Source organism: Lissotriton vulgaris, chromosome 2_1 (genome assembly GCF_964263255.1).
Source record: "Lissotriton vulgaris chromosome 2_1, aLisVul1.2, whole genome shotgun sequence".
Taxonomy (NCBI): Eukaryota; Metazoa; Chordata; class Amphibia; order Caudata; family Salamandridae; genus Lissotriton; species Lissotriton vulgaris.
In genome coordinates, this window is record NC_141687.1 from 1,481,546,133 (window position 1) to 1,481,562,744 (window position 16,612).

The 16,612-nt window shown below is 44.5% G+C and overlaps 1 protein-coding gene across 1 annotated transcript in view; it reads left to right on the top strand.

Moving 5' to 3' along the window:
* Nucleotides 1-16,612, top strand: part of CCDC93 (CCC complex scaffolding subunit CCDC93) — a 994,005-nt gene that overhangs the window by 177,479 nt on the left and 799,914 nt on the right. The window contains exon 7 of the mRNA XM_086957357.1: nt 14,141-14,241. Within this exon, the coding sequence (XP_086813483.1) occupies nt 14,141-14,241 (101 nt within the window). The remainder of the gene's footprint in view (nt 1-14,140; nt 14,242-16,612) is intronic.

Genomic DNA, 16,612 nt, shown 5'->3' on the forward strand with positions numbered 1-16,612 from the left:
GCCGCTACCCCCCCTGCGGCCCGCCTCCCAGCCCCCCTCCAACGCCCTACAGCCCCGCTGGAAGTGGGTGGTGGGCTGTTCAGGCCCCGTGCCAAGGCCCCGGCACGGACATCGTGCAGTGGCCATTAAGGAGCTCCTCGTGGTGTTCGGAGGCGGCAACGAAGGGATAGTGGACGAGCTGCACGTTTACAACACCGGTGAGTCTGTTGTGCAGGTCGGCAAAACCTGGGGTGGCGGGGGGTAAGCTATATTGACCAGAATGCAGTTTGCGGCTACCTGGCATTGATAACTAATGGGGTTAGACTGGTAAAAAGGTGTGAGTGCAGTGACCCCTTGTGGTGGCCTGGGCTTGACAGCTAGGTGGTACAAAAGAGGGTGGTGATGGACGGAGCATCTGAATCAATCAAACACTCACACCCAGTCAAAAGATCTGGGTTTAATCCATCACCGTTCTTTAGCCCACTCTGCCACCCCAGTTCAGACATGGCTATATGCAAATCAGTCTGACCCTGTGCCTCATGGGAACAGTCCAGCCCGAACTGCCAAGCCATGTCTTCCCTGGACCGGAAACAAGCTTCCGAGGACCGGTTTCTGGCATTCCAGCCGTCTTCAGCCCGGCTTGCTTAAATCCAGTGGCAAAGTTAGCAAGGGACTCACGTCGGAGCATACCCTGCCACACTTATGGCGGCCAAAAGCGGTACAAAAGGGGGTGGTGATGGACAGAGCATCTGAATCAATCAAACACTCACACCCAGTCAAAAGATCTGGGTTTAATCCATCACCGTTCTTTAGCCCACTCTGCCACCCCAGTCCAGACATGGCTATATGCAAATCAGTCTGACCCTGTTCCTCATGGGAACAGTCCTGCCCGAACTGCCAAGCCATGTCTTCCCTGGACCGGAAATAAGCTCGCCAAAATGGCGGCCAAAAGAGGTACAAAAGGGGGTGGTGATGGACATGTGGGACATGTGAGGGGGTAGATTGGGTTGTGTGTGGTAAACATTGTGTTTGTGGCTTCAGCCTGCTCTGCTGCTTGTAGCTGGAAAACAGTTTCTCTGCATGCGCGCCTTTGCAATGAGGCTCCCACGTCGTTTCATATTGCAAACATCTCTCATCAATGCATGCTTGTAACCGAAGCCGTGCTGTCTCCTGCAGCTGTTCGTCTGTATTCAAAGCTCGTTTGCAGCAGGCGTTGTTTTTTGATCCGTTTTCCCGCGGTCTGGCCTGCGCGGCATTAACCCAGCTATTTGCCCTGTTTGAATTCCCTCTTCCTGTATGACAACTGTGCATGCTCTTGAATAGTGCTGCACCAGGGCGTTGGTACCTTTGCCCTGGTAACAGTTTCGTGGTAGCATCTGGTACCCATATGTTTCCTCCTATCACAAGCCATTCGTCAGTGAAATAGCGACCGCTGGAAGTTACACTTCAGCAGTGCAGCACATGTTCTAGCAGACGCATGTCTCCCCCTAGTGCATTTGTAAGGAATTCTTATTCACACTCTCGCCGCAAAGTCTTCTCGCTGTCCCTCCCTCGCCAGGACAGTGGGCACTGTCTCATGGGGTGAGGGATGGTCATCGGTACAGGACAGTGACGAACGTGCCACCACCACCATACAGGGGTTAGAGACGTGTTTCACTCAGTGGACAATGTGTTACTGGGCCTGTGCCCACAGAAGGTTGTTATTTGGTTCACTGAACAGTAGGCTCTATGGCCAAAGTGCACCACCGGTTGATACAAGAGAGAGTGTAGAGTGCCACGAAGCGGTGGGGGCTTGGTTTGTTAGGCGCAGGGAGAGGGTGTGTGTGTGGCTCTGGGTGTGTGTGTGTGTGTGTGGCGCTAGGTGTGGGTGTGTGTGTGGCTCTGGGTGTGTGTGTGTATGTGTGGCTCTGGGTGTGTGTGTGTGTGTGTGTGTGTGTGGCTCTGGGGGTGTGTGTGTGTGTGGCTCTGGGTGTGTGTGTGTGTGTGGCTCTGGGAGTGTGTGTGTGTGTGTGTGGCTCTGGGTATGTGTGTGTGTGTGTGTGTGTGGCTCTGGGTGTGTGTGGCTGGCTCTGGGTGTGTGTGTGTGTGGCTGGCTCTGGGTGTGTGTGGCTGGCTCTGGGTGTGTGTGGCTGGCTCTGGGTGTGTGTGTGTGGCTCTGGGTGTGTGTGTGTGTGTGGTAGTAATTGCTGTCTGCTGAGCTCATCCGTAGGGTACAATAGGTCTCACATTTGCGAGAGATTAAGCTATTGGCAATGTAAATAACAATGCCATTTATTTATCGGTTTTCAAAACCAACACATCAATACAAATGTTGTAATTTACAATGCCAATAGCTCTAACTTTTCCAAAGGCGAAACCGTTGCATTGTAAATGCTTGTTTACTGTGGTTAAGATAGTCAGTGATTGCTGTTTCTATGGCAATCCTGTGTGCTTCCTTTTTCAGTACCGCGTCGTTGAATCTCCACAAGGTCTTTTTTTTGCCCATTTTGTGCAATGCCAGAGTCATCGTAATGCATGAATGATCGGAAACCACACGCGCTTGAATGGTGGTGGCTTCAATGTCTCCTTTCGCGTGAGCAGATGTGAGCAGGTAATCTATTCGTGAATATGAGCCATGAGGGGGGGAGTAAAAGGTATAATCTCTGCCTGTTGGGTTCATCAGCCTCCATGAATCAACTAGGTTAAATCGAGTACAGAGATTAAGTAGTGCTTTATGCGAGTTGGTTGACCGGAACGGACATCGTGAGCCTCTGTCCAGAAGGGGATCCATAGGGAGATTCAAGTCACCACCCATGATATGTGTTGCTGAGTCTGGGATCGTGTCAATGTGGGAACCAAGTTCCTTCCAGAAATCTTGGTCATCTTTTATTGGGGGCATATACATTGGTCACATAGAACTCATTCCCACCTTTTGTTAGTTTAGAGGAGACCCACCTGCCTTTAGTGTCTGCACTACTATGTAAGACATCTATATTGGCCCGCTTCGCAATTAGAGTGAGGACCCTGTTCTTTTTGCCCATGGCGTCAGACCCAATCGCTTCACTATAGAGTTTGTTCTTCATGGAATTGAATTGTGACAAGTCTATTTTAGTTTCCTGGAGCAATATAATGTCAAGAAAACTATGTGGACTGGCCCACTATGTGGAAGTAATGGAATATTAGTTGATATTCCAGGTCACTTGTGGGTATAGCTTATCAGCTGGGCACAATAAGTTTTGTTTATAAACCCCTCACACACCAACCTGGTTGGTGTCATGCTTCATCTTCGGGGTCCAACCAGGCAGCCGAATACCGCCTGGTTGTGCTTCAACGCCTGACTACAGCGGAGCAGGTGTGGTGCAATGGTGTGATGTGGAGGAAGGTGAGTAGTAAAATACACCTCTGGGGGTCCTTGCCCAATATTTTATTCAAGGCTGGCCAGGGTGTAAGATAAAAATATATGTGATGCAACTATAAGTAGAAAAATTATGACTACATAGTTGGCTAGGTGTTGGCGGTCTACATGTTTCAGTCCCAGAAGAAAAGTAGGTGGGACTTTCGTCAGGACCAGGTAGTAGTGAGTGGCAAAAAGTAGTGCCACGTGTGAAAGAGATGTCCTACACACGCGCTAAGGTGTGTGGAAAGGGTAAAAAGTGCAGTTGTTTAACTTGCATGCACTGCAGGTAAGCGAGAAAAATCCTGTGGGAAGGAAGATACACAATAAGGCGTAAGGGAGCCTGTTGTGTTGCGGGCGCTTAGTCGTCTTCAAGTTTTAGGCTGAGTGCTAAGTAGTGGCCTTTGAAGACCGCTTGGCCTCTCTTTATATTCTCTCACTGCAGCTATGCTGCTTTGCCGACCCCCCCCCCATCCTACTAGATACAGGTCTTGCTAGTGTCTCATTTTTATCGTTTTATCCCAATGTCGCAATGCATACGACAGTTTGAATATTTTTACATTTTTGTATCCGGTGTTACTGTACTTCTATCTAGATGCCAACATGTCGAGCTGCGAGGAAGGGGTTTGGTCATCCGAAAGGGGTATTTGATCCTTGAATACTTTGGAGCTCCGGCGATGATGAACACGTTTTTGGTGCGCACTTCTTTTAGGCAGCAGTGATACGGAATGGCACGAAGCTCTGCAGCGGACACTTGACCTGCTAGTCTAGCTCAGGAGCTGATGACCTACTGTTAATATTTAAGACGTGTGTAGCGCACACTGTACGATGTGCTGTCTCTTGGCACTTAAATACAAGAAGTTGTTAATTCTTGTATGATGATGGATGCGTCCTAGCAACCTCTGAATGATGAAAAGCAGAGCAGCCCTACGTGTTGCACACGAAGCTCTGCAGCAGTCACTTGACCCCTAGTCTATCTCAGGAGCTGATGAGATGTAGCAGCGGCCTGCAATGTCCGGTCAGATTAAAACCCCGGCAGCTGATTGGTGAGAGCTCGCTCCTTAGTCAGTGCTGGTGCCAAGCACGAAGAGGGCCTTCTTCAGTGTCACCTAATGCCATTGGAACCTCTGAATGATGAAAAGCTGAGCAGCCCTACGTGTTGCACACAAAGTTCTGGAGCGGTCACTTGACCTTCTAGTCTATTTTAGGAGCCGATGACCTACTGTTGATATTCAAGACGTGTGTAGCGCACACTGTACAATGTACTATCTCTTGTTTTAACTACATTGGCTCTTGGAATTATGCTTGGTGTGTGTGGCTCTTTGTGTGTGTGTGTGTGGCTCTGTGTGCGTGTGGCTCTGTGTGCGTGTGGCTCTGTGTGCGTGTGGCTCTGTGTGCGTGTGGCTCTGTGTGCGTGTGGCTCTGTGTGCGTGTGGCTCTGTGTGCGTGTGGCTCTGTGTGCGTGTGGCTCTGTGTGCGTGTGGCTCTGTGTGCGTGTGGCTCTGTGTGTGTGTGTGGCTCTGTGTGTGTGGCTCTGTTGTGAGTGGTTCTGTGTATGTGTGTGTGGCTCTGTGTGTGTGTGTGGCTCTGTGTGTGGCTCTGTGTGTGTGTGTGGCTCTGTGTGTGTGTGTGGCTCTGTGTGTGTGTGTGGCTCTGTGTGTGTGTGTGGCTCTGTGTGTGTGTGTGGCTCTGTGTGTGTGTGTGGCTCCGTGTGTGTGTGTGTGGCTCCGTGTGTGTGTGGCTGCATAACAATTACACTTGCCACATTTCTTACTAACCCTCTCTCATAGTCTTTCTTTCTCTCTATCTCACTTTCTCTTTCTCTGTTATTTTTTCCTCTTTGCCTTTTCTCTTTCTTACTTATCCTCTTTTTTTCACATTCTGTTTTCTCCCTTGCCACTCTTCCTTGGCCCTCTCTTTCCTTTTCGTCTCCACGTTACTTCACTCTCGGTCTTTCTCTGGCGCACACACTGTTTTTATCTTTCCTTCCCCCTGAAGCAAAGACAAAACAATTGCTCAGTTTAACAAGCATTTGCAATGCAATAGGTCTTGCATTTAGACAAGTTTAGGCTATTGATTGGCATTTTAAATGACTGCCTTTTATTTATCTGTTTTCAAAACAACATATAAATATAAAATGTTGTCATTTACAATGCCAATATCTCTATGTTTTGTAAAGGCGAGACCGTTGCATTGTACTCTACTACTCCGTTTATAAAACCCTACTCGCACCATACTAATAACTATATCTACAATATACTACTCAGTTGCCACACCTCAAAAACTATATACTACTCACTCAAATACTCTATAATACCCAGATCCTAATACTCTCTACTACTCTACTCAGTAATAATTCTCTACTACACACTCTCTACCACTCAAAAAAATTATACTACTAACTTTCTACAATATTAATACCTATTACTCTATAGTTCTCAATACTACTCTACTGCACACTATATAAAACCATCTACTACTCACTATTACTCACTCTACAACTCACTCTACTCAGTTTATAATACCCTACTCAAACTATTCTAAAAACTATATCTAAAAAATACTACTCATTACTACTCACTATAATACTCTGTATTATAACTGTCTAATACTCTACTACACTTTACTAACTACTCACTCTACTACTACTGTAAGCTACTCACACTTTACTCAATCTCTACTACTCTCTAATACTCTCAATTCACACTCTACTACTGACTAAACTAATCACACTCTAATACACCCTCTAACTACTCTCTACTACATACAAGTCACACTCCTTACAACTCACACTATCCACAATTTTATACTCACTCTCTACTACTCTACTACTCTCTAATACTAGAAAGTACTAACTAACTACTGCTCTCTAATATATACTCTATTTTAAAAAATGTATTCGCTACTCACTCTACTAAATAGATATACTACTCCATATAATATCTATAACTCTACATACAACTCTATACACTACATCTATTTCTATCTAGTACTTTTCATTACTCACTACTACTCTGTCTCTACTACTCGCTAACTTCTACACGCTCTCTACACACTATCTACTACTCACTCTATACTACTCTCCACTACTCACTAACTACTATTGCCTACAACTCACTCCTACTCTACTCTATACAAGTATACTCTCTATTAACCATTTAGTCACTCTCTACTAACTATTAATCACTGCTAATACTCTCTACTACCCTCTAATGCTTACCTATTGCCATTGTAAATGACAATACCATATATTTATCAGTTTAAAAAAAACAATAAATGAAAAAAATGACATTTGCAATGCCAATAGCTCTAACTTTAACAAAGACAAGACCATTGCATTGTAAATGCTTGTTTTAAAAGGTGTAAACCCGTTCAGTAGTTCCTGAGAAATGAGAAAAAGAAAATTTCGATATCTGAGCACCGAGGAGGGATCGCAAACCCTCCCGGGCACGAGCTTCACTCTGATTGGCAGCCAACACTCGAAACCAGGAAGTGTTGGCAGCCATCTTGTGACTCGATAGAACTGAGTCACAGGAAAACAGTAAAACTAATATAAAAAATAAGAAAAGGGGGCACGGTATAAACACCTTTACCCACTAGACCTGCTCAGGGGGTCCCACCAGAACCCCCAGGGCTTTTTTATTTTTTACATTTTCGGCCGGGTCGCGCTGGGTGTGTGAACCCTGTCGAGAATGAGAAAAGAAACGAGGCACGGCAGGAGTCTGTAACGACCCCGTGCGCCGGGGATCACCACCTCCCTGGGGCTTGAAACGTTGGGAGGGGGGCCGTGTGCCCCCCCCCCTCCTGGAGCCCTCAATAGCCCTGGGGACTGCCACTACCCAGGGCCAGCTCCTGCAGTGTACCACGGTCCTGAAGAATGCCCAGTAAATTGCACATAACGGGCTGAAACATGTCGACCCCACCTTAAGTGGAAATACTCAATCTATTTGGTAATTTCCTTACACATACTTTTAATATGTCAGGTTAACCACTGAATAAAGTTTTTGTGTGGTATATAACCTTGACATTTTTAAACTCACTTTCTCATAGTCTTGTCACAAAACCAGCTCCGCAGTATTCTGGCGTAGTAGCACACCAGGGAGGCATTCGACTTCTTCTGGTTAGCCCGATGATGAAGCATGTCACCAACCAGGGTGGTGAGTGAGCGCTTCCTATAAAATCCAATGTGATTTATTATTTCCAACCCTTCTCATGTGTTTGTGCTTACACACATAGAACAATTGACACTATTTTGTTGCTTGATATACATTTACCTGGGGGACTGAGAGTGTCTTTTTCCCTCTCTCTCTCGTTGTTGAAATTTATGTGCTAACTATAACATCCCTCAAACCTTTTGTGTTTTAGTGAATTTTGCAGTTTTTTTCCCATATAAACTGTTTTACAATTTCACCTATAAGTTCAGTTTAGTAATATGCATTTATAAATATATTTTATTTACACATTTATTCTTATTATACATTTTAAAAGTACCTGTGGTCTGAAGTCGAGATACATGGCACATTGGAGCCTTCATATCTCAGCTGTTTTAGATCCTGTGCTGTACATGGGGCAGCGTCAGGATCTCTATAGTTTAGGAGCCTCGCTATTATAGGGTGGGGGTTGGCCCCCGGTTCGGCCGTGGGACAAGCGAGCTGTGGGCACGCTCCACAACAAAGATCTCTAAAAAGGTATTGTGCCCCAGCAGAGCAATGAGGATGCGCAACGTAGCGTTCCATGTATGTTGGTAGTTTCAACGATACCCACTATTCTCAGATAGTTCCTGCGAGACAGGTTTCCAAATCTTCAGCCTTTGCCTGCAATGTCAGTAATAGCTTATCCATCTTTTTATGCGCTGTGGGCATCGTAGCCTGCTCATCCTCCGTCTCCGAGACACAGCATTTAACAATGTCCAGGCACTGTCTAACTTCTGTCATTCAATCCATCCGAAATCAGAATGCCTTGATCTTGCATCAATTTTTGCAAAGATATGCTACATGACTGATAGGATTTGTTTCAGATCTGCATCTGCTTCCAAGTCATCAGTGGTAGACCCTGTGCCAGCCGTACCCCCGTCACGGGTCTTAGGGGCCCCACAGAGGCTAAATTGCAACTTGGTCTGCGATTTGTCCATTTTTGCGAGTCTCGGGAGGCCAGTGAGAAGCCTCACAGTCCGAAATCTGCGGGGACCCCTCCAATGCCTCACCTTACATCAGCCACCCCGCGCCACAGGTGAAGTGTCTAAGTCCAACAAAGATCACCTCAGGGTCTTCTACGGCCTCCCTAGATGCTTCTTGGAGATCAGACGCACAGTTTCCATGCTGCACACCGCAAGGCCGAGAATCTAAGTTGGGTGCAAGATAGTCGGGGTGAAGCTTTAGTGTGGACGCCAGCGGGCGGTAGGGAGGACCCCAGCACCCTGCCACAGTTGGGAGTCGCAATGTCCTCTACACCTCCCACTCAGATGGGGCAATACTTCCACCACACTCATCAAGATCACAATTGTGGGGAACACGTGACTCTAATAGATGCCAACTGCCCATTAGTTCTCAGGGAATTGCGTGCTTGTGTGTCCTGGCCCTTGCTGCAACACTAATCGTGTGACAACAGCAGCTCCAACAGCCTCCCCTGCGGCATCAATAGGCCTCTCCTGCCTCGTGGCCCACGCTGACAGACGAATGGGGTTAATGGGGGTCAATCTGCAGCCCCAAGCCAGTCAAGAAATAGTGGGGCCCGCGCAGAGGCAGCCACCGAGGCACCACCTCAGCCTCCACCGCCAGGAGTAACTCGGCGGTCACTGCCTAGCAGTTCGGCCATGGTCCCAGCATCCAGTGAAGTGCACAGTCGCTGTAGCAGCGGAGGCAGCCGGAGAGACACTCGCGAGCCCCCCAAAAGCCCCTGCTTCCAGCACCATCAAAATATCACCAGCGCGGCCCCGCCAAGTAACGTGCAAGTAGGTTCAGACAGTCGTAATATGGCAGTCGCGCCTCTGTGCAGGATGTGAAGTAACGAGTTCACTATCCGGCAGAGCCAGCAGCCTCAGTATGGTGTCTCCACAGGGGTGAGCAGCAGGAATCCCGCAGGCAGGTGTGGTCCTCACTGACAGCCGCTGACAGCGAGCGTTGCAGCAGACTCCCTCTGCGCCTGTGCTGCACTCAGATAGAAAGCCTCGCCACAGGCCGCAACTCGGACCCACATCATTCCAGGATGTAAGAGGCGCCATCGCTGCTCAGACAGCAAATATGTGGTATGTGGTGTGCGGGGACGATACTTAAGGAGGTTCGGGGGTTTCGGATGATATAGGCTCCAAGATCGTTCAGAGTTGCATGGCTGCCGGAGGAGCGCATCTAGAAGTCATCCATCTTCCTGCCCGAAGCATCACCCCACCCCCACCCCTTTATGTTGTTAATTTTGTAAGAAGATATTTTTTTGTTAAATGGCTGCTGTGATTTATTCTTCCCTTATTCATCTTTATGTACTTCACTGACTGAATAACTTTAAGAAAAGCTGTGACCGAACCCAAGCCCAAAATCACCTCCCTCAACCCACTGCAGACATTTTTACCTTGTTGAGTGACGAAAGAGTAGGTTTGGGGCAGTTCCCACTGCAGGTAAGACCTTGTTTAGTGCTGCTTGCTCCCGAGTCGAGGACTTGGGCGGGAGGGATGGGGATGAGGTATGTCAAAAGCCATGGTAAGACCATTTTGCAGCACACAATGCTTGCACATGCCAACAGCCTTGCTGATGGGTCCCAATGTGATGCCACAATGACTTTCCCAGCAAATTGCATTCCTCATCAATATTCATGAGGCAAGTGCAATTTGCGACCCCATTGGGAATGGCTAGCACTCACAGGGATAGTGGCTTGCTGTTGCCTCAGCGTAAAAGGGATGAGTGTCTCCTCTTTAATGGTAGGGAGACGCCATTCACTCTCAACGATGCCCCGCAGTACCTGGGCACACATTTTTCAGCGGGAATGTGTATGATTTGGCACAGTTGGACACTCCCTTGTTTAATGTTTAAAGTGCAGTTTTAACTGTATGTGGGTTCAGGAGACTAATGTGTCACTTTTTCTATGCAGAACTGTTAATCCCTCAAAATAACATACGCATATTTTATTGCTACCCTCATAGCCTTAAGGCAGGGTTAGTCACTTGGTATGCAGGGGTCTGTAGCGTTTTGATCCTCTCCACAGGAGATATTAACTGAACTCTGTGAAATGATAATCCGGGTTTTTGTAGAATTTGATCCACTCTAGGAGAGTCATGCACTGAAATACTTGAAATGTGATTTTTGAAGCACAGTCCAGTTTTTTGAGTCTGAATACCTAAGCCATATGCCATTTAAATGTCATTCTGTGATCATATTTTTTACACACACTATTCATTTTCTGTTTGTAAATCTATTTGGAAATGTACGTGCAACAGTAAAAAATTCAAATGTTGGAGCAAGAAAATCTACTCAGCTTTAATTTTACAATACTTTGTTTCAGATGAGTAGTTCCAGGCTTTGCCTATTTTTTATCTTAGTTGTCTCATCTTAAGTTTTAATGACCTTCATTGGTCTTTGAACTATTTCGCTGTCTTAGAAGGGTGCCTATGTTTTCCATCTGTGATAGCTGCTGTTTTCTTAGTAAAGCTATTTAGGCAACATACTAAACCGCAATCGCTTCTGTGTATATTTCCCCCATTTCTTTTATATTTTGCCAACTATGTTCTTGTTTAGAATTATATTTGAACTGACTTAGAATTTCCAAATTATTGTCATCTATCCAGGTAGTGACTCTTTTAGGGAATATTGGCTGGTGAATTAAAATTGTTTTCCTTTTTTTCATGTTGTACGCTTATAGGCCAGTGGTCCTCCTCTATCCCATGTCTACATGGAAATTTATAAATGAAGAAAAATTACAAGCTTGAGTAAATATGTAATCTTGGGTCCGTTCTGATGCCAGATCTTAAGTGTTTTCTTTGCTGGGGAGCCAGTTACAAACAACCTGTAAAGATAAAAAAAAGTCTACTTTTGTAAGAGACAAGTCTGCATTTAATGTCCCATCTGCATTTTTACACTCTTTGGGAAATGTACTTTTGTTGTTGATTATTCCTTAAGTATATCCCTTATTGCATCATTTTTCTGTGTAGTGTTCATATGAAAATGTAAATCACTCATTAAGTTTATTTAGTGTACTTGCATACTTGTTGCATTTGGAGCATAAATCTGCCTCCTACATTAACATTTGGATCTCATTAAATTGCTTACCTCTAAGTAAAATATATACTTTGATAACTATTATGGTTTTTAGATTTAAAGAGTTTGCATTCAGTATTGCTTGAATCCAGTCACTTTCTGCATTTAGCCATTTCTGCTCTTGTGCTATCTTAGAAACCTTCGGACCTAGGTACTTCACCAGACAACATGGTCCCTGGGAGACAAATGAAAGAAATGTTAGCTAACATGTCATCGAAGTCTAAAACAGTCGAGATAAGCCATGTAGGTTCCAAGAAGAGACCTTTACATTGTCCAGTGAACCCAAATCCTAGTCTACAGCACTGAAGCTTCTTTTACCCACATCCCAGTTTGGGCTCAAACAGGCAAATCTATTTTCCGTTGAAATGATTGAGTCTTCCCTAACGATAAGGATCTTGAGGGAAAGTCGCTTTTATACTTCCATCCTTATCCCTACTGGTCGCCATTGCATTTCCCTTCTACTAGCCTTAAAGGACTGTTTAATTTGAATTTAATTAGGAATTGTTTTATTTTATTTTTTACTTCTTGTCAACTCCATACCTGTTACTAACCTTATTCATAGACCTGCAAGCTGTTTTTTCTGACTTCTGCACGACTTGTTTTACCTCTTAGAAATGTAGATCAGCTTTTAATGCCTCTCTTCCTCCAAAAGAGACAGTTGACCCGAACTGGAGATGAAACATTTCAGGGTTTCTTGTAGGTTGGTGCATAATTTATTGTATTGTATTGTATTTGCATTTGTATATCGCTTACCTCGGACGAGGCATTGAATCGCTTTTTCAGTGAGTAGCACGCTGCTCCGGGACTTCTAGAGAAACAGTGTTGAATTTGTATAGTGAAACATGCAAGTAAATTTTAAGTGGTGGATAGGTTAGTCAGTTATTTGGATTCGGAAGGATAGCAGAAGGATAGAGGAGGAAAAAACGTTTGTATTTATATAGAGCTTGTTACCCCTGATGGGGTGTTGAAGCACGCTACTCCGTAAACCCATGAAGTATTAGTGGCAAATTAGTATGTGTAAATGTTTTCCTTTTCGTTTTTGAGATTTGTCTGGTTTCTGTGACCTTCATTTCCTCTTTTTATTTTTAAGGTTTGGGGTAGTTTGTGGATACTCTGGAGGCGGTTTCTTGACTAGTATTGGACTTAATATCTTGACTCATGAAGGATATTTCCCTCCATTGTGTTTGAGGTTTGTGCTGACTGGTGCTGGGGCAGTTTACTCTCAAAGAAGGAAGTTTCCTGGCTTGTGTTTTGTGTGTTGGTTTGTTTCCTAGTTTGTGTCAGAGCTATTTCCTTGTTTGTGTGGTTCCCACTTTGCACAGGCACAGACTGCCACCCCATTTTGGTGCAGGTTCTAGTCTCTTATCGGGAAATTTAGTGGCTTGTAGAGAGACTAATTATAAACTGTTTGCCGATGCTTTTAACAGTTATTGTCAGAACATTTAAGGATTGTGGGTACTTTTGATTGTAGACGTGCCAGTGGCTAATGCTAATATTGGAACATTTATTGTTTATTACTGAACCATCCTTTCTGAGTTTCTAACTTTCTGTGCTTTTTGTTGAACCCTTCATATTTATTGAAGAGGTAATTTGGGCTTATTTAGTGACAGTGTCACAGCTAATAATTTTGTGGAAGTTTGGTGGAAATTTCACATAGATTTAAGGACTGTTGAGCATAATAGACGAACACTGAGGTAAGAGGTAACTTTATACCTCAGTTGGTGATTCCATGTTCACATAATGCCAACTACATCATGGAGTACACCTGTGGAAATATTGCGTTCTTGTAAGGGTTGTTTTATTGCTTTTGCATGCATATCTGTGTCGGAGGTGTTCAGACAATCTTCCTTTATTTCAGTCCTAGCTCCTCTGCTAGTAATTGCTGTTCAATGCAAACATACATATCTAAGCAGGCCATACTGAAAAGGAAAATATTTCCAAACCATGCCATTAATTGTATGGCTTAGGGTCTTGTTGATTGTTTGGCAGACTTGTAAAACAGTGGACGGGTCTTCCTCCACTTTTTTTACAGAGAATCCTGTTCACCAAACTATGATTTTAAAAGCCCTCAGTGCATTTCATTGTTTTATATGCAATAAGGGCTACCTACCAAATTGAATGGAAGTAAGTAGAAGATGATCCCAATATGATGCTCCTATAGTTCCTGATTCTTACTAACTTTATCAGAATGCAAAGAGTAGCTACCTGCTGGAATGTGAGCTTGTGAACATTAGTTTTAACATCGGCATTGCGGCTTGGTTCTACCCAACCATTTTTGGGTCACAGAAGACTCTTTTCCTTTTGGAAAACAAATTGCAGCAATTGGAATCAGTTGTGACAATTTGCCTGAATCACAACTATCAAACTGAGCTCACGGTGAAACCTGTAAGACACTAAAAACTCTGTACATTGATTCTTAATATAGCTATTTGAATTATAAATGTCTTCATCCAGCGTAACTGAATATTTATTTTTTGATGAGGAATATTATTGTTTTGCTGCTTCATAAGCACATAGTGTAATGATTATTGTCTTCCTTGTCCTGCAGGATGTTTATAAACCTCAGAGAAAATACAAAAGGCAAGAGGGAGCAGAGGAGCTGACTGATGAGGAGTCCAGGGTTCATTCAACACTTTTGGAATATGGCAGGTGAAGTGCTTTGTTATCCCTATTTGTTCAAAGCTTTTCAATAATGCACCAGATCCGGTGGGATCGGGGAGTGGGCGCAACAATTAACAAAAACATTGTAGAAATGCCTTGCAGGCAATGTGCATGGCATGATAAAGAGAATACAAAACTGCTAAGCCATTCTTATCTTTCATTGAGCTAAAGGCCCCTTTAGACTCAAGGATGCAGTTGGCTAAAGCCTCCCCCACCCTCAGCACTAGCTCTGGCTTTGTAAGTGTTGTACTCTGTGTCAATGGCAGCTCCAATGCGCACACGCTGACGTCATTCAAAAAATGACATTCCTAATAAAGAACTTGCCTTTAAATTTAGACTGCAGCTTCCAGACACTATAGTCTACTTCCTGATGTTCTTCTCTCCTTCCAGTTGGTCCTGGACCTCGGCATGAAGATTTGGTACTCTTACACCAAAGGCGTCATTTCACTAAATACAGTACTCTGATTTGGGTGGCAAGAGAGCCAGCTCTATGGTAAACTGTGGATGGGCTTGTATGTAATGCAATGCACTTCTATAGCCTACTACGAGATGTGTGAATGTCCTGTTCTGACACGCAGAGCTTGGGCCAGTTCTGAACCCCAGCGAATTTGAGGTCAGCACAGTCACTCTAAGCCTCACACAGAGTCCAGCTGATTTGCTGACAGTAAAGCTGCCCCATGACTCTACCTTCAGATTTCTTTTACCACTACATTGCCTGTGTTTAAGGTTGCAATAGAGTTGGCATTTTTTTCGCATTACCAAACTCTATGCCCCTGGAAAATTTCTCCAGGTTATACCCCATGGGATTTGAGAGGGGAGGGAATGCAGAGTGCAGCAATTTTACACATCTCTGAATCCAGATTTAGGCACAAACACTGATCGCGCCCAAGTCCTGATTTACCTTATCACTGACGAGGAGAGAGATTGTGTCTTACCTCTGAGGCTGCTTGGTAAGGCTGGACCTGTACTGCATCTGAGCATGTAGTGTAGTTCCTATATTCCCAATAGGCCCTGCGCATTGGAATAACATATCCTATAGATTAGACGAAGGACTGAGGTCGACTAGGTCTCTATCGAATATATTAAACTTAATAGTGAGTGCCAGCTAGCTCAGAGGTCACTAGAAACTTTCTCGAAATTCACAAGAAGAGTTACGTTTCTGACAACCGCATAAACATGACAACTTTGTTTCCCAAGAATAAGAAATATATATCTCTAGAGTCGCAGAAACAATAGATAAGTATTTCACTCAGTCAATCGTGCATGCTTCGTTTCTACAGAGTTGCAGAGAAATATCTTTCGCATGCAAGACAAGTGAACTGCTACAATCGTAATGCAGACTGCAAAGTATAATGCGTACAGCGAGAACAATATTATAAAATAATACTGTAAGAACATTGTATGGTTTCTAAGCCATATAAAAATACATACATAAATAACAATGACTAAAAATACTCAACTGGTGTTTTCTAAAATACGCCTACCCCAATGTACCTAGCCTAAGTCTAGTACGCTGGAAGAAGTAGCATATGTTTAGTTTTCTTTGCCAAGAATCTATCCAAGATTTCTCTAGGTTCTAATCAGCTCCATACCTTAGTTAGAATGAATGAGGTCTGGTATCTCGGTCTCAGGACTTGATTTCCGAACACCCCGCAGCGGGAGCTTGGAAACCCTGGAGCTGGATTCTCGGCAAGAGATGGCAGCCTCTTGATCAGTGCTTCAGCTGGAGGGTCGGCTTCCCTCGACACGTGCTGTAGCGAGCTGCGTCGGGCAAGTAGATAGTCGAACTGCTCCGAAACACCGTGTCTTGCTAGAGCAAGTGAAAGGTATATTTATACCTTTTACGGTGTCTAGGAATGCCATAGTTTGACATAAAGTTGGGCATAATAACGTCAGGAAAGAACCCCTAGGGAATATTCGTTCTTTGCAAAGTATATGAGTTCTTGGACAAATCAATATTCAAGCAAGGGGAAGTTGCCTAACTGCTTAAGCCGATTTTCCAAGAAATCGTTGTGACGTTTGGTACGGGTGGAAGTAGCCATGCCTGTATTTGGTCTGCATGGGCTATGTCTAAATAAGGGCTTGATCTCTATGCCTATATTAGGGCAATGTGAATTGTACCTATATAAGGGCATGAATCGGGAAAATTCACCCGGAGCCTAAAACGCCACACAACAAGCATGATCAGGTGATAAGCGCCCGTGGTCTGGCCATGGCCTGATCGCTGCACAGTACTTTGAAAAGCTTTACTCCAGTGAGCCAGCAGGTGACTTGCTCATCCAATTTACATGCACTTATTTGAAAGCAAATTCATTTTTGTAATTGTATTTTTGCTGCCAGAACTCCAGCCAAGTCGGTT